The 27,016-nt window shown below is 42.0% G+C and overlaps 2 protein-coding genes across 13 annotated transcripts in view; both read right to left on the reverse strand.

Annotated features, from left to right (window-relative positions):
• LOC125894504 (protocadherin alpha-C2-like) overlaps positions 1-27,016 on the reverse strand; it is a 232,042-nt gene that overhangs the window by 103,233 nt on the left and 101,793 nt on the right. The window contains exons 1-2 of one of the 12 annotated variants that reach the window (XM_049585939.1): positions 23,474-25,745; positions 22,341-22,551 (exon numbers count right to left, since the gene is read on the reverse strand). The exons of 10 other annotated variants lie outside the window; for them this stretch is intronic. In XM_049585939.1, the coding sequence (XP_049441896.1) occupies positions 22,341-22,551; positions 23,474-25,644 (2,382 nt within the window). In that variant the 5' untranslated portion in view covers positions 25,645-25,745. Of the gene's footprint in view, positions 1-10,049; positions 12,578-22,340; positions 22,552-23,473; positions 25,746-27,016 lie in introns of those variants that run through there. One more of the 12 variants, XM_049585932.1, reaches the window with a different exon arrangement.
• On the reverse strand, positions 5,971-8,744 carry LOC125894988 (protocadherin alpha-6-like). Its single transcript, XM_049586757.1, has 2 exons — positions 6,600-8,744; positions 5,971-5,979 (listed from the first exon to the last, which is right to left on the reverse strand). The coding sequence occupies exons 1-2, from the start codon at positions 8,307-8,309 to the stop codon at positions 5,971-5,973; spliced, it is 1,719 nt and encodes a 572-aa protein (XP_049442714.1). The 5' UTR covers positions 8,310-8,744.

Genomic DNA, 27,016 nt, shown 5'->3' on the forward strand with positions numbered 1-27,016 from the left:
AACCCACACACCAAGCAGGGTGAGTTTTCAGGTCATTGTCACTCATTCTCCTCTTAGTCCTGATTTCTCCGGTGCTGGTTCCGATGCGGAAGAGGTTGTTTCCTTTGGGCTCAGAGAGGTGATAAGAGAGCAGCGCATTGTATCCAGAGTCTGCGTCTACAGCCCTGATCTTTGCCACAAAGTATCACGCTTCAGCAGAATAGGGGATGCTCTCACTGTTAACGGAGCCGTGCTCAGAATATGGCGAGAATTGTTGGATTATTGTCATTTTCATCCAGGATTAAAACGTTGACAGTCACGTTGCTGCTGAGCGGAGGAACACCAGAGTCTGTGGCCTGAACTTTAAACTGAAACGTTTTCAACTCCTCATAGTTAAAAGACTGCAGGCTGACTATATCTCCAGTCTCTGAGTTGATGTTCACCATTGTAGATAACGGCAGTGAGTTACTGTTACTTTGTAGAAAAGAATAGCTCACCTGACCATTCTGATTGATATCAGCATCAGCTGCAGTCACAGTTTTAATAACTGCTCCCACTGGATTGTTCTCTTTAACATAAACATTGATTATGTTTTCTGTGAAACAGGTGTGTTATCATTCACATCTGAGACGTGGACATTAATGACGCTCGTGCTGGAGAGAGGTGGGCTGCCCTCATCAGTAGCAGTGATGCTGATGTTGTATTCAGCTGAGCTCTCTCTGTCCAGAGGACCGTCCACCACCAACGAGTAGTAATTTTTATAATTTGACTCTAATTTAAAAGGGACATTATTGGAGATTTTACAGTTGACCATCACATTTTTACCCCCGTCTTTATCAGATACTGAAACTAGTGCAATGGCTGTGCCGATGGTCGTATCCTCTTTCACGGTGTTTAACAATGACGTAACAGATACTTCAGGGGCATTGTCATTGACGTCTAAAACTTCAATCAGTAATTTGGCATGTGAGGTGAGAGGAGGAGAAGCTCCATCACTGGCTTGTACTCGAATCTCAAAAGCATTATTTTCTTCAAAGTCGATATTCTTTTTATTTGTTACAGTTCCAGTTTTTTCATCTATAGCAAACAGATCCGTTTCTTTACCCTGGTCTATTTCAACAATGGAATACGATATTTGTCCGTTTTGATCTGCATCTAAATCAGTAGCATTTAATGTTATTATGGATGTGCCTATTTTTGTATTTTCATACACACTGGCTTTGTACAGAGTCTGACTGAATACAGGAGGATTATCATTACTGTCCAACACATTCACTATAATAGTCATGCTGCCAGATTTAGCAGGAGTTCCTCCATCAATAGCAGTCAGTGTGAGTCGGATCACAGACTGTTTTTCTCTGTCTAAAACTTTCTGTAGCTGTAATTCTACAGTTACACTCTCTCCTTTATGTGTGACGAGAGAGAAGTGTTCATTTTGGCTCAGCTTGTAGCTGTTTACAGCATTTTTACCGGCGTCTGCATCCTGAGCTCGTTTCAATAGAAATTTAGCCCCTGCTGCCGTGTTCTCACTAATGTTAATCACCTGTGACGTACTGAGAAATGACGGGGAATTGTCATTTACATCCAAGATTATAATTTCAATCCGGTACAGTTTTAAAGGGTTATTAATCACCGCCTCTACACTGAGGGAACATTTCTGTTCGTTGCCGCAGAGTTCCTCTCGATCTATTCTCTCATTAACATACAGGACACCAGTCTTTAGATTTACCTCGAAATATTTTCTCTTTGATCCAGCAACGATCTGAAACATGCGGGACTCCAAATCCTGGACATTAATGTTGAGATCTTTCGCGATATTTCCGACAACAGTCCCCAGATTCACCTCCTCTGAGACGGAGTAAGAGAGCTGCCCAGACACCGCTTCCCAGTAACAATCCAGCAGCACGAACAGGAGATATATCCACACACAGCTCCTTCTGCTCGGCAAATGCATTATTCCACACATCCAGAGACGACATAAAGATTGATTTGGCGAATAAGGTCACTCATATGGATACATACAACAGCATCACGAAATATACTAAATGAATTCATCAGCATATAAGCACTACGATAGGAAAATGGTGGTCGCACCGTCCTCTTTCGCTCCCAGAGTGTCTTTGTTTGAATCGCCTGAGAAACATCATCATCCTCTGAATCTGGGAGGAGCCCCGTGCTACCAACGTGTTAGTTCAAATGTGACGGTCTACAATGTCCTCATGTGGACACTTGCGAGAACTACATTCAGCATACAGACACTAATATTATCAGACCAATAAGTTCTTAATTTCCACTTGAACATGTAGCTAAACCATTCCATAACTCAAGGAAGAAGTGGCTTAACTGCTTAATTTATCACAGTGATAATTTCGATTAACACTTCATATGTTTGTATTTTTTGTTAACAAAATGACCTGTTTTCGACACTAAGTCAAAACTTCACGAGACAACTAATGTGGTTAATGACGAAGATTTTTTTTTTTAAATCAACATTCCAGAAAGATGGTTTATTCAGCACACAAACAAAAACCCGCTTTCTTCAATAGCCAGACACGAATAAAAGGAAAAGAAACACAATCAAACTAAAGGCAAAGTATGTATCTTCACAAATACATTGCTGATGTTTGAGCCAGTATGAAAGCCTAATTTCTATGAGACAGGGTTGAAAATAATTTACAATTTTGTCCTGTGGTTTGGAAACCAGAAGCATGCGTTCAGCACCATGGATAGCGACAAACACATTCATAAAAGCAGCTCAGCAGAAAGTCATGACTGAGATCACTCAACACATTTCCAATATGTCTATTTATATCAAGATACTCAAGAAATTTTTGAATATTTCTCCAGTATATTAACTCACACTCAAGTCAGTACTTTTTTTCCTAATGGCACATAGGGCTTTGCAAAGGACTGTAAGTAAAACGGCATCTATTCCCACCCAGTTCTCAGCATAGGTGTAGTGTAATAAAATGTCAAGCATGTGACACTATTATGTTCTTACCTTTTCTTTGTTAGGTAAAGTCTGAGTTCTGGTAAAAGTGTCTCCTCCGTTTATACTGATCAGCTCAGCATCTACAGGCGGAAACGGTGCGGGGAAAACCACTACGTCACTCTTGAGTGTGTCTGAGCTGAAACACACATCATACTGCTGAGTAGCTTTGGAGTAAGACCAGCTCCCGTCAGGGTGGGTGGTGATCATTGGGGCGCTGTACCTGCTGAAAGTGCCGTCTGTCCTGTGGCATTTGACAGCTATTAAACTGATGAGGCTGAGCAGAAAGATGACTGACACGGACACAATGGCGATCAGCAGATACAGGTTCAGCGCAGAGAAGCTGTCCTCCTTTATGGGCACATGTCTGAACTGAGTCTGGATGTCAGCTGTGCTCTCAACCACCACCACCTCAATAGACACAGTAGCTGACAGGGAGGGTTCTCCGTTATCAGACACCAACACCAGCAAGGGGTGAGTTTTCAGGTCATTGTCACTCATTCTCCTCTTAGTCCTGATTTCTCCGGTGCTGGTTCCGATGTGGAAGAGGTTGTTTCCTTTGGGCTCAGAGAGGTGATAAGAGAGCAACGCATTGTATCCAGAGTCTGCGTCTACAGCCCTGATCTTTGCCACAAAGTATCCTGCTTCAGCAGAATAGGGGATGCTCTCACTGTTAACGGAGCCGTGCTCAGAATATGGCGCGAGAATTGTTGGATTATTGTCATTTTCATCCAGGATTAAAACGTTGACAGTCACGTTGCTGCTGAGCGGAGGAACACCAGAGTCTGTGGCCTGAACTTTAAACTGAAATGTTTTCAGCTCCTCATAGTTAAAAGACTGCAGGCTGACTATATCTCCAGTCTCTGAGTTGATGTTCACCATTGTAGATAACGGCAGTGAGTTACTGTTACTTTCTACAATTGAATAGCTCACCTGTGCATTTTGATCGATGTCTGCATCAACAGCAGAAACTTTTTTCAGCACCGCTCCAACAGGACTGTTCTCTTTTAAATACACATTGACCACAGTATCTGAGAAGCGAGGCGAGTTATCATTGACATCAGAAATATAAACCGTGAGATCACTGGTGCTGGTGAGAGCAGGGGTTCCATCATCTGTAGCTATGATGGTGACATTATAATGTGAAGCACTCTCTCTGTCTAGTTGTCCTTCTACTACCAAAGAGTAATAGTTTTTATAATTTGTTTCCAATTTAAAGGGGCTGTCATTTTTAATATCGCAATGAACTGCTCCATTTTTACCTCCATCTCGGTCCAGAACTGACACAAGTGCAACAGCAGTGCCTATGTTTGCATCCTCTTTCACTCTGTTGATTAATGATGTCACAGATATCTCAGGAGTGTTGTCATTTAAATCCAACACCTCTATTAGTACTTTGCACTGTGCTGCCATTGGAGGATAGCCTTTGTCACTAGCTTGCACGCGGATTTCAAAAGCCGGGTGCTCTTCAAAGTCAATCTTTCCTTTAACTGTCATTAAACCTGTGAGCTCATCAATTTGGAATATTTCCAGAACATGGTCCTGATCTTTGCTGCTAAGGGAATATGAAATCTCCCCGTTTGGCCCTTCATCAGCGTCTGTTGCTGTTACTGTTATTACTGACGTCCCAACCGGAACATTTTCTGTAATACTTGTTTTATACAATGGCTTTGTAAAGATCGGGGTGTTATCATTAACGTCTAAGACATTGATTATGATCTGTGATGTTCCGGATTTTGGAGGTGTCCCTCCGTCTACAGCAGTCAGTGTGAGTTTAATTACAGGCTGTTTCTCACGGTCTAAAGGTTTCTGGAGGACTAGCTCAGCAGACACAGTATCTCCTTTGTTCACCGACAGTGAAAAATAGTCATTCTGATTTAGTTTGTATGTATTGATACCATTTTTTCCAACATCAGCGTCATAGGCGGACAGCACAAGAAATTTAGTCCCAGGCAGAGTGCTTTCTGCTATTTCAATATTTTGCGATTTAGCAGTGAAAGACGGATAATTGTCATTAACATCTAGAATATTTATTAACGATAAAGCTTCAGTGGAGCATTTATCACAGCCTCTACACTCACTGTGCATTTTGTTTCGTTGCCGCAGAGCTCCTCTCTGTCTATTCTATCACTGACAAAGAGAACACCAGTCTTCAGGTTTACCTCGAAAATCTTTTTCTTTGATCCGGCAACAATCTGAAACATACGAGACTCCAGATCATCGACACTGAGATTTAGATCCTTGGCTATATTTCCTACAGAAGTCCCCGGATTCACCTCCTCTGATATGGAGTAGGAGAGCTGCCCGTACACCGCTTCCCAGTAACAATCCAGCAGAACAAATAACACGTATGCCACCACAGGACTCCTGTTAATCGAAGTCATAATCCAATCCGACGTGAATCCAGCATAGAAAAAGTCTAATGGATGTCGAGTGTTGACCCAAACTGTGTTCCCTTTTCTTCTAATTTATCCACAGTGCAGAAAACGTCTCAGCCTCCTCTGTGTGCTTCTGCGTCTCTTTGTGTCACAGCCCAACAAGACATCATCACGCTCCTCATCGAGGAGGGGCCTCAGGATTTGAATAAAATAGTGTCTGTGTTATGGTCTACAGCGCCCCCTTATGGCCTTGTGGACCAATTGCATCACAAGCCAGGAGAAAAACAGTCTAATATTGCTCACACTATCTCTCAGTTGATGCTCAGCATAAAAACATGGCCAATGTTAAAATGAACAGAAAGTCAGAAAATATCAGTTTATATTCTTTGAAAAATACTTAATAAACTGGTCGTCATATTTGGTACAAAGCAATGTTTTCTGTATTTCCTAATTATGTATTTGCAATCATGTATTTCGTTATTTCCAAGTGAGGGTCAACTCATCTGTTTGTGATTGGCATGCGCATCCCTTTAACAAAAATGTAATCCAGGCTATTATTTTAAATACGCCGTTAATGCCATAGCCCTCACAGGGTCTTTGTTGATAGTCTCAGACTGAACGCCATTAAGCGAACTGAAAGAATTGGCAGGAAACAAGACAAATACCTAGGAATATTTAAGAAGATGTTGGAAAATTAGTCTCTTATATTGCAATCAACTATCAAATCTATGATGCATACTCTGCGCCCCAAACCGCGAAATCTGTGTATCAGTGCAATTGTCAAGAAGAAATCATGAAAGTGACAACTGGCAACTGATCAAAAAACACATGTATGAATTGTAACGCAGTATTGTTGTTAATTATGGTCAAGAGGTATGAAATCAACCTTTCTTTCTATGTTTAGAAAAAAAAAAGAAAAAACAAAAAACAGCAATACCAGGACAAGTTTCATTACGGGTTTACACTTCCCCTCTTCGGCACCATGGACAGCGATACTGCGTTTAGATTGTAAGGACTGGTTTACATGTTTTAGACGATGTCAGATGCAAAAGGTCACCATTACCATGGGAGAAAATGTACAAAACCATTTTCCAAAACACGTGTTACGTGTCAACACATACACTAAGATCCATATAGCTACAAAAAGGAAAGAAAAACTAACGACCTACTAAATACATAAAGAGCAAACAAGCCCAGCGTTTAGTGACACTCACAATATTGTTTCTAAAACATTATAAACGTGTTGTTCTTACCTTTTCTTTGTTGGGTAAAGTCTGAGTTCTGGTAAAAGTGTCTCCTCCATTAATACTGATCAGCTCCGCATCTACAGGCGGAAACGGTGCGGGGAAAACCACTACGTCACTCTTGAGTGTGTCTGAGCTGAAACACACGTCATACTGCTGAGTAGCTTTGGAGTAAGACCAGCTCCCGTCAGGGTGGGTGGTGATCATTGGGGCGCTGTACCTGCTGAAAGTGCCGTCTGTCCTGTGGCATTTGACAGCTATTAAACTGATGAGGCTGAGCAGAAAGATGACTGACACCGACACAATGGCGATCAGCAGATAGAGGTTCAGCGCAGAGAAGCTGTCCTCCTTGATGGGCACATGTCTGAACTGAGTCTGGATGTCAGCTGTGCTCTCAACCACCACCACCTCAATAGACACAGTAGCTGACAGGGAGGGTTCTCCGTTATCAGACACCAACACCAGCAAGGGGTGAGTTTTCAGGTCATTGTCACTCATTCTCCTCTTAGTCCTGATTTCTCCGGTGCTGGTTCCGATGCGGAAGAGGTTGTTTCCTTTGGGCTCAGAGAGGTGATAAGAGAGCAGCGCATTGTATCCAGAGTCTGCGTCTACAGCCCTGATCTTTGCCACAAAGTATCCCGCTTCAGCAGAATAGGGATGCTCACTGTTAACGGAGCCGTGCTCAGAATATGGCGCGAGAATTGTTGGATTATTGTCATTTTCATCCAGGATTAAAACGTTGACAGTCACGTTGCTGCTGAGCGGAGGAACACCAGAGTCTGTGGCCTGAACTTTAAACTGAAACGTTTTCAGCTCCTCATAGTTAAAAGACTGCAGACTGACTATATCTCCAGTCTCTGAGTTGATGTTCACCATTGTAGATAACGGCAGTGAGTTACTGTTACTTTGTAAAACTGAATAGCTCACCTGACCATTCTGATCGATGTCAGCATCAATTGCTGAAACAGTTTTTAAAACTGCTCCTACTGGACTGTTTTCTTTCACATAGACATTGATTATGTTTTCTGTGAATAGAGGTTTGTTATCATTCACATCTGAGACGTGGACATTAATGACGCTCGTGCTGGAGAGAGGTGGGCTGCCCTCATCAGTAGCAGTGATGCTGATGTTGTATTCAGCTGAGCTCTCTCTGTCCAGAGGACCGTCCACCACCAACGAGTAGTAATTCTTATAATTTGAATCCAATTTAAAAGGGACATTATTGGAGATTTTACAGTTGACCATCGCATTTTTACCCCCGTCCTTATCGGAAACTGAAACTAGTGCAATGGCGGTGCCAATGGACGCATTTTCTTTTACGGTGTTTAACAATGACGTAACAGATATTTCAGGGGCATTATCATTGACGTCTAAAACTTCAATCAATAATTTGGCATTTGAGGTGAGAGGAGAAGAAGCTCCATCACTGGCTTGTACTCGAATCTCAAAAGCATTATTTTCTTCAAAGTCGATATTCTTTTTATTTGTTACAGTTCCAGTTTTTTCATCTATAGCAAACAGATCCGTTTCTTTCCCTCGGCCTACTTTGTTGAGCGAATATAACACTTGTCCATTTTGACCTGCATCTAAATCAGTAGCATTTAACGTTATTATTGATGTTCCAATCTTGGCGTTCTCATACACTCTGGCTTTATACAGAGTCTGACTAAATACAGGAGCATTATCATTACTGTCCAACACATTGATTATAATAATCATCGTACCAGATTTAGCAGGAGTTCCTCCATCAATAGCAGTCAGTGTGAGTCGGATCACAGACTGTTTTTCTCTGTCTAAAACTTTCTGAAGCTGTAACTCTGGAGATATACTCTCTCCTTTATGTGTAACGAGAGAGAAGTGTTCATTTTGGCTCAGCTTGTAGCTGTTAACAGTATTTTTTCCGACGTCTGCATCGTCAGCAGGATGAAGATGAAATCTAGCTCCTGCTGCTGTGCTCTCTGTAATGTTGAATATCTGTGACTGGCTGAGAAATGACGGGAAATTATCATTCACGTCTAAGATGACAATTTCGATCCGGTACAGTTTTAAAGGGTTATTAATCACTGCTTCTACACTGAGGGAACATTTCTGTTCGTTGCCGCAGAGTTCCTCTCGATCTATTCTCTCATTAACATACAGGACACCAGTCTTTAGATTTACCTCGAAATATTTTCTCTTTGATCCAGCAACGATCTGAAACATGCGGGACTCCAAATCCTGGACATTGATGTTGAGATCTTTCGCGATATTTCCGACAACAGTCCCCAGATTCACCTCCTCTGAGACGGAGTAAGAGAGCTGCCCAGACACCGCTTCCCAGTAACAATCCAGCAGCACGAACAGGAGATATATCCACACACAGCTCCTTCTGCTCGGCAAATGCATTATTCCACACATCGAGAGACGACATAAAGATTGATTTGGCGAATGAGGTCACTCATATGGATACATACAACAGCATCACGAAACTCACTAAATGAATTCATCAGCATATAAGCACTACGATAGGAAAATGGTGGTCGCACCGTCCTCTTTCGCTCCCAGAGTGTCTTTGTTTGAATCGCCTGAGAAACATCATCGTCCTCTGAATCTGGGAGGAGCCCCGTGCTACCAACGAGTTAGTTCAAATGTGACGGTCTACAATGTCCTCATGTGGACACTTGCGAGAACTACATTCAACATACACACACTAATATTAGCAGACCTTTACATTCTTAATTTCCACTTGAACATGTAGCTAAACCATTTCATAACTCAACGAACAAGTGGCTTAATTACATAGTTTATTGCACTGATAATTTAGATTATCACTTTTGTTTTGTTTTTTGTTTTGTTTTGTTTTTTTAACACAATGACCTGTTTTCGACACTAAGTCAAAACTTCCCGAGACAACGGATGTGGTTACAGAAAAAGATTTTTAAAATATCAACATTCCTGAAAGATGGTTTCGTAAGCACACAAACAAAAACCTGCTTTCTACAGTAGCCAGATACGAAACAGAGGGAAAGGAAACACAATTAAACTGAGGGAAAATAATTTATCTTCACAGATATATTGCTGATGTATAAATCAGTATGTAAGCCTAATTTCAAGAGACAGGGTTGAAAATAATTTACAACTGCACAATTCGGTTTGGAAGCGACACAGGACCAGAAACACGCCTTCAGCACCATGGATAGCGACATACACTTTCAAAAACAGCTCAGCACAAAGTCATGACTGAGATTACTAATTCAGCACATTACCAATATGTCTATTTATATCAAGATACTCAAGTAGTTTCGAATATTTCTACAGTATATTATTTCACATTCAAGTCAGTACTTTTTTTCAAATCACCGACTTCATACAAAACGCTTTTCAAAGGACTGAAAGTAAAACGGCATCAATTCCAACCCAATTCTCAACGTTGGTGTAGTGTAATAAAATGTCAGGCACGTAATGCAATCATGTTCTTACCTTTTCTTTGTTGGGTAAAGTCTGAGTTCTGGTAAAAGTGTCTCCTCCATTAATACTGATCAGCTCAGCATCTACAGGGGGAAACGGTGCGGGGAAAACCACTACGTCACTCTTGAGTGTGTCTGAGCTGAAACACACGTCATACTGCTGAGTAGCTTTGGAGTAAGACCAGCTCCCGTCAGGGTGGGTGGTGATCATTGGGGCGCTGTACCTGCTGAAAGTGCCGTCTGTCCTGTGGCATTTGACAGCTATTAAACTGATGAGGCTGAGCAGAAAGATGACTGACACCGACACAATGGCGATCAGCAGATACAGGTTCAGCGCAGAGAAGCTGTCCTCCTTTATGGGCACATGTCTGAACTGAGTCTGGATGTCAGCTGTGCTCTCAACCACCACCACCTCAATAGACACAGTAGCTGACAGGGAGGGTTCTCCGTTATCAGACACCAACACCAGCAAGGGGTGAGTTTTCAGGTCATTGTCACTCATTCTCCTCTTAGTCCTGATTTCTCCGGTGCTGGTTCCGATGCGGAAGAGGTTGTTTCCTTTGGGCTCAGAGAGGTGATAAGAGAGCAGTGCATTGTATCCAGAGTCTGCGTCTACAGCCCTGATCTTTGCCACAAAGTATCCCGCTTCAGCAGAATAGGGGATGCTCTCACTGTTAACGGAGCCGTGCTCAGAATATGGCGCGAGAATTGTTGGATTATTGTCATTTTCATCCAGGATTAAAACGTTGACAGTCACGTTGCTGCTGAGCGGAGGAACACCAGAGTCTGTGGCCTGAACTTTAAACTGAAACGTTTTCAGCTCCTCATAGTTAAAAGACTGCAGACTGACTATATCTCCAGTCTCTGAGTTGATGTTCACCATTGTAGATAACGGCAGTGAGTTACTGTTACTTTGTAAAACTGAATAGCTCACCTGACCATTCTGATCGATGTCAGCATCAATTGCTGAAACAGTTTTTAAAACTGCTCCGACTGGCCTGTGTTCTTTCACATAGACAGTGATTAGGTTTTCTGTGAATAGAGGTTTGTTATCATTCACATCTGAGACGTGGACATTAATGACGCTCGTGCTGGAGAGAGGTGGGCTGCCCTCATCAGTAGCAGTGATGCTGATGTTGTATTCAGCTGAGCTCTCTCTGTCCAGAGGACCGTCCACCACCAACGAGTAGTAATTCTTATAATTTGACTCTAATTTAAAAGGCACATTATTTGAAATCCTACAGTTCACCATCGCATTTTTACCTCCGTCTTTATCAGATACTGAAACTAGTGCAATGGCGGTGCCGATGGACGCATCCTCTTTGACTGCATTTAATAGTGATGTAACTGAAATTTCAGGGGCATTGTCATTGACGTCTAAAACTTCAATCAGTAATTTGGCATGTGAGGTCATAGGGAAAACAGCTCCATCACTGGCTTGTACTCGAATCTCAAAAGCATTATTTTCTTCAAAGTCGATATTCTTTTTATTTGTTACAGTTCCAGTTTTTTCATCTATAGCAAACAGATCCGTTTCGGTCACATGGTCTATTTTACTGAAGGAGTAAAATATCTGTCCATTTTGACCTGCATCTAAATCAGTAGCATTTAGCGTTATTATTGATGTTCCGATCTTGGCATTCTCATACACACTGGCTTTATACAATGTTTGACTGAATACAGGAGCATTATCATTAATGTCCAACACATTGATCATAATCACCATAGTGCCAGATTTAGCAGGAGTTCCTCCATCAATAGCAGTCAGTGTGAGTCGGATCACAGATTGTTTTTCTCTGTCTAAAACTTTCTGAAGCTGTAATTCTACAGTTACACTCTCCCCTTTATGTGTGACGAGAGAGAAGTGTTCATTTTGGCTCAGCTTGTAGCTATTTACAGTATTTTTTCCGACGTCTGCATCGTGAGCTCGTTGCAAAGGGAATCTTGCCCCTGCTGCTGTATTCTCCGTTATATTAATTATCTGTGACGTGCTGAGAAATGACGGGGAATTGTCATTTACATCCAAGATTATAATTTCAATCCGGTACAGTTTTAAAGGGTTATTAATTACTGCTTCTACACTGAGGGAACATTTCTGTTCGTTGCCGCAGAGTTCCTCTCGATCTATTCTCTCATTAACATACAGGACACCAGTCTTTAGATTTACCTCGAAATATGTTCTCTTTGATCCAGCAACGATCTGAAACATGCGGGACTCCAAATCCTGGACATTGATGTTGAGATCTTTAGCGATATTTCCCACAACAGTCCCCAGATTCACCTCCTCTGAGACGAAGTAAGAGAGCTGCCCAGACACCGCTTCCCAGTAACAATCCAGCAGCACGAACAGGAGATATATCCACACACAGCTCCTTCTGCTCGGCAAATGCATTATTCCACACATCGAGAGACGGCATAAAGATAGATTTGGCTGATACGGCCACTCATATGGATACATACAACAGCATCACGAAATATACTAAATGAATTCATCAGCATATAAGCACTACAATAGGAAAATGGTGGTCGCACCGTCCTCTTTCGCTCCCAGAGTGTCTTTGTTTAAATCGCCTGAGAAACATCATCATCCTCTGAATCTGGGAGGAGCCCCGTGCTACCAAAGAGTTAGTTCAAATGTGACGGTCTACAATGTCCTCATGTGGACACTTGCGAGAACTACATTCAACATACATACACTAATATTAGCAGACCTTTACATTCTTAATTTCCACTTGAACATGTAGCTAAACCATTTCATAACTCAAAGAAGAATTGGTTGAACTGCTTAATTCATCACAGTGATAATTTCGATTAACACTTAATATGATTGCATCTTTTAATAAACTGAGCTGTTTTCAAAATGAAGTCAAAACTTCACGAGACAACTGATGTGATTACAGAAGAAGGTTTTTAAAATATCAACATTCCAGAAAGATGGTTTATTCAGCACACAAACAAAACCCTGCTTTCTGCAAAAGTCAGACACGAATGAAGGGAAAAGAAACACAATCAAACTAAAGGCAAAGAATGTATCTTCACAAATACATTGCTGATGTTTGAGCCAGTATGAAAGCCTAATTTCTATGAGATAGGGTTGAAAATAATTTACAATTTTGTCCTGCAGTTTAGAAGCAACAAAGAACCTAATGCCTTCAGCACCATGGAAAGCCACATACACTTAAAAAAAAAGCAGCTCAGCAGAAAGTCATGACTGAGATCACTAATTCAACACATTTCCATTGTGTGAATTTATATCAAGATACTCAGGTAATTTTGAATATTTCTACAGTATATTAACTCAAACGCAAGTCACATATTTTTCCCCTAATCACCTACATGACACAAAGCTTTTTGCAAAAGACTTCAAGTACAACGGCATCAATTCCCACGCAGTTCTCAACATTGGTGTAGTGTAATACAATGTCAAGCATGTGACACTAATATGTTCTTACCTTTTCTTTGTTAGGTAAAGTCTGAGTTCTGGTAAAAGTGTCTCCTCCGTTAATACTGATCAGCTCAGCATCTACAGGCGGAAACGGTGCGGGGAAAACCACTACGTCACTCTTGAGTGTGTCTGAGCTGAAACACACGTCATACTGCTGAGTAGCTTTGGAGTAAGACCAGCTCCCGTCAGGGTGGGTGGTGATCATTGGGGCGCTGTACCTGCTGAAAGTGCCGTCTGTCCTGTGGCATTTGACAGCTATTAAACTGATGAGGCTGAGCAGAAAGATGACTGACACCGACACAATGGCGATCAGCAGATAGAGGTTCAGCGCAGAGAAGCTGTCCTCCTTTATGGGCACATGTCTGAACTGAGTCTGGATGTCAGCTGTGCTCTCAACCACCACCACCTCAATAGACACAGTAGCTGACAGGGAGGGTTCTCCGTTATCAGACACCAACACCAGCAAGGGGTGAGTTTTCAGGTCATTGTCACTCATTCTCCTCTTAGTCCTGATTTCTCCGGTGCTGGTTCCGATGCGGAAGAGGTTGTTTCCTTTGGGCTCAGAGAGGTGATAAGAGAGCAGCGCATTGTATCCAGAGTCTGCGTCTACAGCTGATCTTTGCCACAAAGTATCCCGCTTCAGCAGAATAGGGGATGCTCTCACTGTTAACGGAGCCGTGCTCAGAATATGGCGCGAGAATTGTTGGATTATTGTCATTTTCATCCAGGATTAAAACGTTGACAGTCACGTTGCTGCTGAGCGGAGGAACACCAGAGTCTGTGGCCTGAACTTTAAACTGAAACGTTTTCAACTCCTCATAGTTAAAAGACTGCAGGCTGACTATATCTCCAGTCTCTGAGTTGATGTTCACCATTGTAGATAACGGCAGTGAGTTACTGTTACTTTGTAAAACTGAATAGCTCACCTGACCATTCTGATCGATGTCAGCATCAATTGCTGAAACAGTTTTTAAAACTGCTCCTACTGGACTGTTTTCTTTCACATAGACATTGATTATGTTTTCTGTGAATCGAGGTTTGTTATCATTCACATCTGAGACGTGGACATTAATGACGCTCGTGCTGGAGAGAGGTGGGCTGCCCTCATCAGTAGCAGTGATGCTGATGTTGTATTCAGCTGAGCTCTCTCTGTCCAGAGGACCGTCCACCACCAACGAGTAGTAATTCTTATAATTTGACTCTAATTTGAACGGGACATTTTTTGAGATGTCACAGTTCACCATCGCATTTTTACCTCCGTCTTTATCAGATACTGAAACTAGTGCAATGGCGGTACCGATGGACGCATCTTCTTTGACTGTATTTAACAGTGATGTCACTGAAATTTCAGGGGTATTGTCATTGACGTCTAAAACTTCAATCAGTAATTTGGCATTTGAGGTGAGAGGAGAAGAAGCTCCATCACTGGCTTGTACTCGAATCTCAAAAGCATTATTTTCTTCAAAGTCGATATTCTTTTTATTTGTTACAGTCCCAGTTTTTTCATCTATAGCAAAGACATCAGGTTGTTTCCCTCTGCCTACTTTACTGAATGAATATAGTACTTGTCCATTTTGACCTGCATCCAAATCAGTGGCATTTAGCGTTATTATAGATGTGCCTATCTTTACATTTTCATACACACTGGCTTTGTAGAGAGTTTGACTAAATACAGGATGGTTGTCATTACTGTCCAGAACATTGATTATAATTGCCATAGTACCAGATTTAGCAGGAGTTCCTCCATCAATAGCAGTCAGTGTGAGCCGGATCACAGACTGTTTTTCTCTGTCTAAAACTTTCTGAAGCAATAATTCGGGGACTATACTCTCTCCTTGATGTGTGACGAGAGAGAAGTGTTCATTTTGGCTCAGCTTGTAGCTGTTAACAGTATTTTTACCGACGTCTGCATCGTCAGCAGGATGCAGAGGGAATTTAGCTCCTGCTGCTGTGCTCTCTGTAATGTTGATTACCTGTGACGTACTGAGAAATGACGGGGAATTGTCATTCACATCTAAGATTATAATTTCAATCCGGTACAGTTTTAAAGGGTTATTAATCACTGCTTCTACACTGAGGGAACATTTTGGTTCATCGCCGCAGAGTTCCTCTCGATCTATCCTCTCATTAACATACAGGACACCAGTCTTTAGATTTACCTCGAAATATTTTCTCTTTGATCCAGCAACGATCTGAAACATGCGGGACTCCAAATCCTGGACATTGATGTTGAGATCTTTGGCGATATTTCCCACAACAGTCCCCAGATTCACCTCCTCTGAGACGGAGTAAGAGAGCTGCCCAGACACCGCTTCCCAGTAACAATCCAGCAGCACGAACAGGAGATATATCCACACACAGCTCCTTCTGCTCGGCAAATGCATTATTCCACACATCGAGAAGGAGCATGGAGGCAAATCTGAGCAATATGTTACAACCTCGAGGAGATCAAAATCAAGGAAGAAGTATTCCGAACAAGTATTTCATTTCCACGAGCAAACAAGACGACCGTTCTTTGTGGCCCGACGTCTCTTTGTAACAAAGCCCACAGATGCATCATCCGCTGACTCTGGGAGGAGCCCTGAGGTAATAAAGACACCGTCGAAATGTGAAGGTCTATAGTGTCCCCATGTGGACATACGTCACAAGTACATGCTACCGTACATCAAACAAAACAAGACTGGAAAGACATATACGTTCCTAATTCTCCTGAAACATAAAGCACTTTGCAAAATTCAAAAAGTAAAATGACAAAGACAAATGTTCAGTCCACTGATGTCTGCAATGAACAATATATGACTAAAGTGTTATTCGCAATACAGCTGTTTTTTGGAAATTAACTGAAAATTCAAGCAAAGGACACAGAGTCATGAAAGTGATTTTATTTATTTTGTTTTATTTACTGTTTGTATTTATTTATTTTATTTTGTATGTTTTTTTATCTACACAATAAAGTGGCTGCAAACACTAAATTAAAATTTTAATTCTGGCGATAAAATTATGAAATCATTAACATATGGTCCAACAGTTGTTGCCAATCATATGTAGACATATATTTAAAAACACTGTGCACCTAAACCAAGTTTGGTTTTGCATCGTGTTTTGGTAATTTAAATCTTAACAAAGATAAATTCAGCACCATGGATAGCGACTCACACAGAGGATACAATCAGCGGCCCAACATGACTGAAAGTTGGAAAACATCAACCAATGAACTGTAAGCTTCAATCTACAATGTCAAACTACAGTACGCAATAACCTTGATTATTTCTATTTGATAATACCACCGTGTAGTCTGTGTGAATAGTATGGCGGTTTCTTGACCGCTAAGTGGAAACAGTCTCTCTAAAATAACGTATATAAATTGCACCATATTGTGTCTAATACTCTGCATAGAAAGGGCACAGCAAAAAGCACATGATATATTTAATTTCTTACCTTTTCTTTGTTAGGTAAAGTCTGAGTTCTGGTAAAAGTGTCTCCTCCGTTTATATTGATCAGCTCCGCATCTACAGGCGGAAACGGTGCGGGGAAAACCACTACGTCACTCTTGAGTGTGTCTGAGCTGAAACACACGTCATACTGCTGAGTAGCTTTGGAGTAAGACCAGCTCCCGTCAGGGTGGGTGGTGATCATTGGGGCGCTGTACCTGCTGAAAGTGCCGTCTGTCCTGTGGCATTTGACAGCTATTAAACTGATGAGGCTGAGCAGAAAGATGACTGACACGGACACAATGGCGATCAGCAGATACAGGTTCAGCGCAGAGAAGCTGTCCTCCTTTATGGGCACATGTCTGAACTGAGTCTGGATGTCAGCTGTGCTCTCAACCACCACCACCTCAATAGACACAGTAGCTGACAGGGAGGGTTCTCCGTTATCAGAAACCAAACACCAGCAAGGGTGAGTTTTCAGGTCATTGTCACTCATTCTCCTCTTAGTCCTGATTTCTCCGGTGCTGGTTCCGATGCGGAAGAGGTTGTTTCCTTTGGGCTCAGAGAGGTGATAAGAGAGCACATTGTATCCAGAGTCTGCGTCTACAGCCCTGATCTTTGCCACAAAGTATCCTATTCAGCAGAATAGGGATGCTCACTGTTAACAGCCGTGCTCAGAATATGGCGCGAGAATTGTTGGATTATTGTCATTTTCATCCAGGATTAAAACGTTGACAGTCACGTTGCTGCTGAGCGGAGGAACACCAGAGTCTGTGGCCTGAACTTTAAACTGAAACGTTTTCAGCTCCTCATAGTTAAAAGACTGCAGGCTGGACTATATCTCTGTCTCTGAGTTGATGTTCACCATTGTAGATAACGGCAGTGAGTTACTGTCCTCTACACTTGAAGAAATACATCAGCATCACGCTGATCAATATCACAAGTGAAACAGTTTTCATACTGCTCCTAAACATTTTGTCAAATCTCAAGTCAAGATGCGCTTAGTATGGTCACTATTTATTATGTGTCTGAAATTTCGTTTCTATTCGCCACTTACTCAGAATTAAAGGAAACAATTGAGCACTTATTTAGCGAGTTAAATGCTTTTGAAACGGAAAGCAACTTGCTGGAAATATAAAAACACAACATTATGACACAGAAAGTCCTCAGACAAATGCTCACCTCACGCAACAACAGTTTTAAGTTAAAATTTGACACAATTTAAAAGGGACAGCAGAGATTTTACAGTTATTTTCCAGAATAATTAAATCCGTATATACTGACATAAAAACTAGTGCATATGTTCTGATCCTCTTTCACTGTTGTCGAAAAAGAAGTTTCTCCATATGTCTTGTGGATTAATGAGTACAGGGACCACACTAACACAAACTTGAGTTCAGCACCATGGATAGCGGTGTTCTCCTCGAAAATCCCGAATATGCAGCACAAATTGTTGGAATCAATGATCACAAAGGTCTTTATTATTTTTCTTTTATGTGAGTCCGGGAAATCACCAGCCCTTTTTAAAACTGCAATTGCTAATTGACAACTACAAATATTTTAAACACAGATAGTTTGGAGATGAATGCACTGTAGTAGCATGATATTCGATGTGTGTAAATGTACTCATAAATATTGTGCACTTAAATAGGTACTTTCTTTAACTTTTATGTCCCTACAACTGCGACCAACACACATTCATACACTAGCGTTCAGCACTACATTTCGTAAACAATTCGCGCATTAAAATACCGAATGGGACGTCAACAATTAATGAGGTGATGAAACCATCGTTGAGTGTACAGCAGGCTATAGTTTATAAGATATCTACCCACTGTATTTGTACTTGACATCATTTCAATGTTAAATCAAAGGGTTGTTCAAATTGCATTTACTTTTCACCTCCATACACAGCGCACTTAAAAATAGCCTGAATACAACGGCACTATTTCTCCTTCAGTTCGCAACATAGACACAGTAAAGAAAAATGTACTTAATGCAATAATGTCCTTACCTTTTCTTTGTTGGGTAAAGTCTGAGTTCTTGTAAAAGTGTCTCCACCGTTAATACTGATGAGCTCAGCATCTACAAAAACGAAACCAGTCTTTAGATTTACCTCGAAATATTTTCTGAGCTGAAACACACGTCATACTGAGTAGCATGGGACTCAAAGCTCCTGGACATTGATGTTGAGATCTTAGCGTATTTCCTAAAGTGCCGTCTGTCCCTCATTTGACAGCTATTAAACTGATGAGGCTGAGCAGAACAGATGACTGACAGACACAATGGAGATCAGCAGATACAGGTTCAGCGCAGAGAATGTCCTCTTATGGGCACATGTCTGAACTGAGTCTGGATGTCAGCTGCTCTCAACCACCACCACCTCAGAATACAGTAGCTGACAGGGAGGGTTCTCCGTTATCAGACACCAACACCAGTCGTGAGTTTGTTCATTGTCACTCATTCTCCTTTGTCCTGATTTCTGAAAGTGCATCCGATCTGGAAGAGGTTGTTTCCTTTGGGCTCAGAGGTGAGAGAGGCATTGTATCCAGAGTCTACAGTGTCTCAGCTGACACTTGCCACAAAGTATCCCGCTTCAGCAGAATAATGCTCACTGTTAACAGCCGTGCTCAGAATATATCGAGAATTGTTTTGTCATTTTCATCCAGGATTAAAACGTTGACGGTCACGTTGCTGCTGAGCGGAGGAACACCAGAGTCTGTGGCCTGAACTTTAAACTGAAACGTTTTCAACTCCTCATAGTTAAAAGACTGCAGGCTGACTATATCTCCAGTCTCTGAGTTGATGTTCACCATTGTAGATAACGGCAGTGAGTTACTGTTACTTTGTAGAAAAGAATAGCTCACCTGACCATTCTGATTGATATCAGCATCAGCAGCAGAGCTAGTTATTTTAAACTGCTCCACTGGAGTTCTCTTATATAAACATTAACCCTGAGCGAGGCGTTATCATTGACATCAGAAACATGAACTGTCACTATGTTGGCGCTGGAGAGAGGTGGAGTCCCTTCATCAGTCGCTACGACGGTGACATTGTACTCGGCCACAGTCTCTCTGTCGAGCGGACCATCAACTACTAACGAATAATAATTTTTATAATTTGTCTCCAATTTAAATGGAGCATCATTTGCAATGACAGCTTTTACTACACCGTTTTTACCACCATCTTTATCCAGTACAGACACAAGTGCTATAGCAGTACCTACTTCTGCGTCCTCCTTCACTGTGTTTAGCAGTGACGTCACCGTGATCTCAGGAGCGTTGTCATTTAGATCCACCACTTCTACCAGCACTTTACAGTGAGCAGACATGGGAGGCTGCCCTTTGTCACTGGCCTGTGCATGAATCTCAAACGCAGGATTTTCTTCATAGTCGATTTGACCTCTGACCAAAATCGCACCTGTTTTAGAATCAATTTGAAATACATCTAAAACACGATCCTGACCTTTTTTTCTCAGAGAGTATTCAATTTCACCGTTTAAACCTTCGTCTGCGTCTGTTGCATTAAGAGTGATCACAGTAGATCCTGTTGGCAAGTTTTCAGAAATTTGAATCTTGTACAAAGATCTACTGAAACAGATGCATTGTCTTATTCATCAAAACGTTGATAATAAAAAATTATTCTGTTTCCGTCTACTGCAGTTGTTGTAAAGTCTGAGTTCTGGATAAAAGTGTCTCCTCCTCTGATCTAGAGATTTCTGCAGGCAAACAGCAGAAAACCACTGTCACTCTTGTGTCTGAGCTGAAACACACGTCATACTGCTGAGTAGCTGTATGTAAGACCGTCTTTCCAACATCCAGATCATTGGGGCGCTGTACCTGCTGAAAGTGCCGTCTGTCCTGGCATTTGACAGTATTAAACTGATGAGGCTGAGCAGAAGTGACTGCACAATGGCGATCAGCAGATAGAGGTTCAGCGCAGAAGCATTGTCCTCCTTATATGGGCACATGTTATCTCTGAACTGAGTCTGGATGTCAGCTGTGCTCTCAACCACCCACCTCAATAGACACAGTAGCTGACAGGAGGGTTCTCCGTTATCAGACACCAACACCAGCAAGGGGTGAGTTTTCAGGTCATTGTCACTCATTCTCCTCTTAGTCCTGATTTGCTGGTTCCGATGCGGAAGAGGTTGTTTCCTTTGGGCTCAGAGAGGTGATGAAACAGCGATTGTATCCAGAGTCTGAGTCTACAGCCCTGATCTTTGCCACAAAGTATCCCTTCAGCAGAATAGGGATGCTCTCACTGTTAACAGCCGTGCTCAGAATATGGCGCAGAATTGTTGGATTATTGTCATTTTAATCCAGGATAAAAACGTTGACAGTCACGTTTCTGCTGAGCGGAGGAACACCAGAGTATGTGGCCTGAACTTTAAAATGAAAATTTTTCAGCTCCTCATAGTTAAAAGACTGAAGGCTTCCAGTTTCTCGCTCCAGTCTCTGAGTTGATGTTCACCATCTGTAGATAACGGCGTTACTGTTAAAGCCCAGAGAAACATCATCATCATCATCATCATCATCATCATCATCCTCTCTGAAACAGTCTTTTTAATGACTGCTCAAGATGTTCTCTTTATCATTGTCCCCAGAATGGTGATAGGAAATAACTGCATTCAACCTCTGACAGCAACAATGTGCTGGAGAGAGGTGGAGCTTCATCATCGCTAACAAACATAATTTGTATTCAACTGTCTGTCAGAGGACCATAACTATTCATTACTTATTTTGTCTCCAATTTATCTGTCTGTCTATATTTATTTATTTATTTTCTTTATTTTTATTGAAAGACTTTCACCTGAGAACTGATAGCCCAGCTAGAAAACTACATGAAGTAAAACCATGGCACACCTTCGGAGTAAAGCCCTGCAAAACACTAAATATGCAGAGAGAGGTGAAACTGTTGATTGCAAATACAAATCAAAATATTTTCCTATATTTTAAAAAAGAGAAAAATGCAGAGGAAATTAGGTTAATTAAATAAGCGTTCGAAAAATCCTCCATAAATATAATGACACGTTAAATCTGTCATGACTAAATACCCCTATTTAAAAAAAAAAAAAAAAATCAAATATATGTCAGGAACTCACACTACCCTTTTCCCAATCCTTACATTTTCCGCGTTGCATTCCCTGGACCTCTGACAACACACTGTGATGGGACTGACTTCAGCACCATGGACAGCGACATGGATTTTCATGTATAGTTTGACAGGTTTATGAGCTTCAATGGCTCACGCACCACTGTGTATTTCAACACAAATCCAAAGCCAAAAACACAATAAACACATTGTGGAAAGTTAGCACAAAGTAATTTAACTTCATATACAAGAAAACCAAAACACGGAGAGACACGTTTTCAGGCTCAGCTCTTGTGATTATATGAACACATGTAGTTTTTCATAGTTTTCTTACCTTTTCTTTGTTGGGTAAAGTCTGAGTTCTGGTAAAAGTGTCTCCTCCATTAATACTGATGAGCTCTGCATCTACAGGCGGAAACGGTGCGGGGAAAACCACTACGTCACTCTTGAGTGTGTCTGAGCTGAAACACACGTCATACTGCTGAGTAGCTTTGGAGTAAGACCAGCTCCCGTCAGGGTGGGTGGTGATCATTGGGGCGCTGTACCTGCTGACAAAGTCGTCTGTCCTGTCATTGACACATAAAAACTGATGAGGCTTCAGCAGAAAGATCGACTGACACTCGACAGCATGGCGATCAGCAGATACGAGGTTCAGCAGAGAAGCTGTCCTCCTTTAGTGCACATGTCTGAACTGAGTCTGGAGCTCAGCTGTGCTCTCAACCACCACCAATCAATAGACACAGTAGCTGACAAAAGTTCTCTCGTTATCAGACACAACACCAGCAAGGGGTGAGTTTTCATATTGTCACTCATTCTCCTCTTAGTCCTGATTTCTTGCTGGTTCCGATGCGGAAGAGGTTGTTTCCTCAGAGAGGATGAGAGCAGCGCATTGTATGTAACAAACTGCCCAGCCCTGATCATTTGCCACAGTATCCTGCTCTCAGCAGAATAGGATGCTCACTGTTAACGGAACGTGTCAGAATATGGCGCGAGAATTGTTGGATTATTGTCATTTCATCCAGGACAAACTGCATTGACGGTCACAGTTGCTGCTGAGCGGAGAACACCAGAGTCTGTGGCCTGAACTTTAAACTGAAACGTTTCAACTGTCATAGTTAAAAGACTGCATTTCACTATATCTCCAGTCTCTGAGTTGATGTTCACCATTGTAGATATTTAAGTTACTGTTACTTTGTAGAAAGAATAGCACCTGACCATTCTGATTGATATCAGCTGCAGTCACAACTAAATATTAACCAGCGGCTCTGAGTCTGTCCACGAGTTCTGGTAAAAGTGTCTCCTCCGTTAATACTGATCAGCTCAGCATCTACAGGCGGAAACGGTGCAGGGAAAACCACTACGTCACTCTTGAGTGTGTCTGAGCTGAAACACACGTCATACTGCTGAGTAGCTTTGGAGTAAGACCAGCTCCCGTCAGGGTGGGTGGTGATCATTGGGGCGCTGTACCTGCTGAAAGTGCCGTCTGTCCTGTGGCATTTGACAGCTATTAAACTGATGAGGCTGAGCAGAAAGATGACTGACACCGACACAATGGCGATCAGCAGATAGAGGTTCAGCGCAGAGAAGCTGTCCTCCTTTATGGGCACATGTCTGAACTGAGTCTGGATGTCAGCTGTGCTCTCAACCACCACCACCTCAATAGACACAGTAGCTGACAGGGAGGGTTCTCCGTTATCAGACACCAACACCAGCAAGGGGTGAGTTTTCAGGTCATTGTCACTCATTCTCCTCTTAGTCCTGATTTCTCCGGTGCTGGTTCCGATGCGGAAGAGGTTGTTTCCTTTGGGCTCAGAGAGGTGATAAGAGAGCAGCGCATTGTATCCAGAGTCTGCGTCTACAGCCCTGATCTTTGCCACAAAGTATCCCGCTTCAGCAGAATAGGGGATGCTCTCACTGTTAACGGAGCCGTGCTCAGAATATGGCGCGAGAATTGTTGGATTATTGTCATTTTCATCCAGGATTAAAACGTTGACAGTCACGTTGCTGCTGAGCGGAGGAACACCAGAGTCTGTGGCCTGAACTTTAAACTGAAACGTTTTCAGCTCCTCATAGTTAAAAGACTGCAGGCTGACTATATCTCCAGTCTCTGAGTTGATGTTCACCATTGTAGATAACGGCAGTGAGTTACTGTTACTTTGTAAAACTAAATAGCCCACCTGACTGTTCTGGTCAACGTCAGCATCAATTGCAGAAACAGTTTTAATAACTGCTCCCACTGGACCGTTTTCTTTCACATATACATTAATCAGCGGCTCTGGGAACAGCGGTGGATTATCATTAACATCAGAAACGTGTATAGACAGCACACTGGTGCCGGAGAGTGAGGGGGTTCCACTGTCAGTGGCGATTATGGTGACATTATAATTAGAGACCCTCTCTCTGTCCAGGGGTCCGTCAACTATCAAAGAATAATAATTTTTGTAGTTTGTTTCGAGTTTGAGCGGAACCTCATTTTTAATTTGAATTTTCACATCACCGTTTTTCCCACCATCCTTATCCAGGACTGACACTAGAGCAACTACGGTACCTACATCAGCATCCTCTTTCACTGTGGTGTATAGTGACGTCACTGTGATCTCAGGAGCATTATCATTTACGTCCACCACTTCTACCAGCACTTTACAATGAGCAGACATGGGAGGCTGCCCCTTATCACTGGCCTCTACACGTATCTCAAAAGCCTTTTTTTCCTCAAAGTCTACATTGCCTTTCACCTTGATGACACCCGTTTGACTTTCAATTTCAAAGATATCAAGCACATGATCTTGATCTTTGCTTCTCAGTGAATATACAATCTCACTGTTCAGGCCCTCATCTGCATCTGTGGCGTTCACAACGGTCACTATTGTGCCCAGCAGCGCGTTTTCGGGGATTTTCGTCTTATATAACGTCTCGCTGAATATCGGAATGTTATCATTAATGTCTAAAACATTAATAACGAGCTGTGATGTGCCTGATTTCGGAGGATTCCCTCCATCTACAGCGGTCAGTGTCATGGTGATGACAGGCTGCTTCTCTCGGTCTAAAGCTTTCTGCAGCACCAACTCAGCAGACACACTGTCTCCTGCTTTGTGCACAGCCAAAGAGAAATGCTCATTTTGGCTTAGTTTGTAAGTCCTGACACCGTTTCTCCCCACATCTACATCACTTGCTTCAGATAATGCGAATTTCACTCCTGGTAAAGTACTCTCCGCGATGTACAGATTCTGCAATTTGCTCGAAAACAACGGGGCATTGTCATTTACATCTAAAATGTCTACGTCGATACGGTAAAGCTTTAAAGGGTTATTTATGACGGCTTCTACACTCACTGAGCATTTAAGTTCCTCTGCGCAAAGCTCCTCTCTGTCTATTCTCTCACTGACATACAGAACACCAGTCTTTAGATTTACCTCGAAGAATTTCCTCTTTGATCCAGTGACAATTTGAAACATACGCGACTCCAAATCCCGTGAATTAAGGTTTAGGTCCTTAGCGATATTTCCAACAGCAGTCCCTGGGGTTACCTCCTCTGAGACGGAATAAGAGAGCTGCCCAGACACCGTTTCCCAGAAACAATAGAGCAGAAAGAGCACAAGATATATCCCGAAATAGCTCCATCGACAAGGCGAAGACATATTTCTGTCCAATATGAGCAAAGCATGAATGACTCCCAGTGTGACTCTCAAATATCAGTCGAGATGAGCTCTAGATATGATTGAAAAATGCTATGTTTGTTCCACCGTCCTCCCTCTGTAACAAAGACTAGAGAAATGTCCCAGTTGCCTTAAAACGGGAGGGGCCTAGTTGTATTTAGAGAGTAGCGCTGTCTCTGATGGATCAACAGTGGCGCCACGTGGTGAAATAGACGACATACAGGGAGCAGTGGAAATGTAATGTTGCCTCCTCTGAAGCAGCCATTACGTCACACTATCAAATATTGATAACTATGTGCTGCTGAATAACCTAACTCAAGTAGGAGAGCTTAAAATTTCATTTCAGCACCATGGACAGCGCACAAGAGCTGTTGTGCCTGTCCTGATGTGTGAGAGCTGTCTTTCATATATTAATTCATGGTGTAACCCCCTAAACACACACACACACACACACACACACACACACACACACACACACACACACACACACACACACACACTCCACATCACCTTCCACTTTTCCACCACACTGCCATTTATTTAATTTAGGCTGCAATTTGCAAACATGTGGAGTAAACTATGTCAGTAAATGTTACAACCACTTTTGGTGAAATAATGACACTGGGTTTCCATGGATACCTGAAAACATCCCAATAAATTAGGGTTATCCTGCTCTGGAGGCAATTTCACACCTTCGTCCTCTGTTAAAAAGTGTCAGCCAGTCTTTGCCAAATAATTAAGACTTCCATCTTCCATTCATGCCCTTTTTTGTTATCGCATTACCACCTGTGCGTGTAAATAATTATTTCAGCCATAGCAAACTACATTTGCACAGCTGCAACATACGGTTGAACACTGGTCAGAAATTGTAGTCCACATCAATCTCTTCCTCTTGTATCCATCCTCAACCTTGAGGGTAATAAATAATGTTAATTGGACCCTATTGTTCTCCTGCACGCACATCGTGTGCCGTGTTGCATTTTGGTGTATTTCAGCATTTCTCCACATTTCCACAGAGACAGTAGTCATGAGCTTTTGAACATTCCCTCGTTTGTAATCCCAGGATTAAGCCCCGGGTTCAGAAACTCCTGTCCTATTTCCATTCTGTAGGAAACATGATTTGATTTGAAAATATTAATAACCATCACACACTGAGCCGCAGTTATCCGTTAACCCCAAAAATGCAATAATAATAATAGCTCTCAAAGAATGTCCTGTGTGCTTAATTTCCCTAATGTATGGAAGGAGAATATAGCATGTACTGTGTACAGGGACACAGATTTCAGGTTATTTACATACATACAAGCGCGCACACACACACACACACACACACACACACACACACACACATACA

Source organism: Epinephelus fuscoguttatus, linkage group LG9 (genome assembly GCF_011397635.1).
Source record: "Epinephelus fuscoguttatus linkage group LG9, E.fuscoguttatus.final_Chr_v1".
Taxonomy (NCBI): domain Eukaryota; kingdom Metazoa; phylum Chordata; class Actinopteri; order Perciformes; family Serranidae; genus Epinephelus; species Epinephelus fuscoguttatus.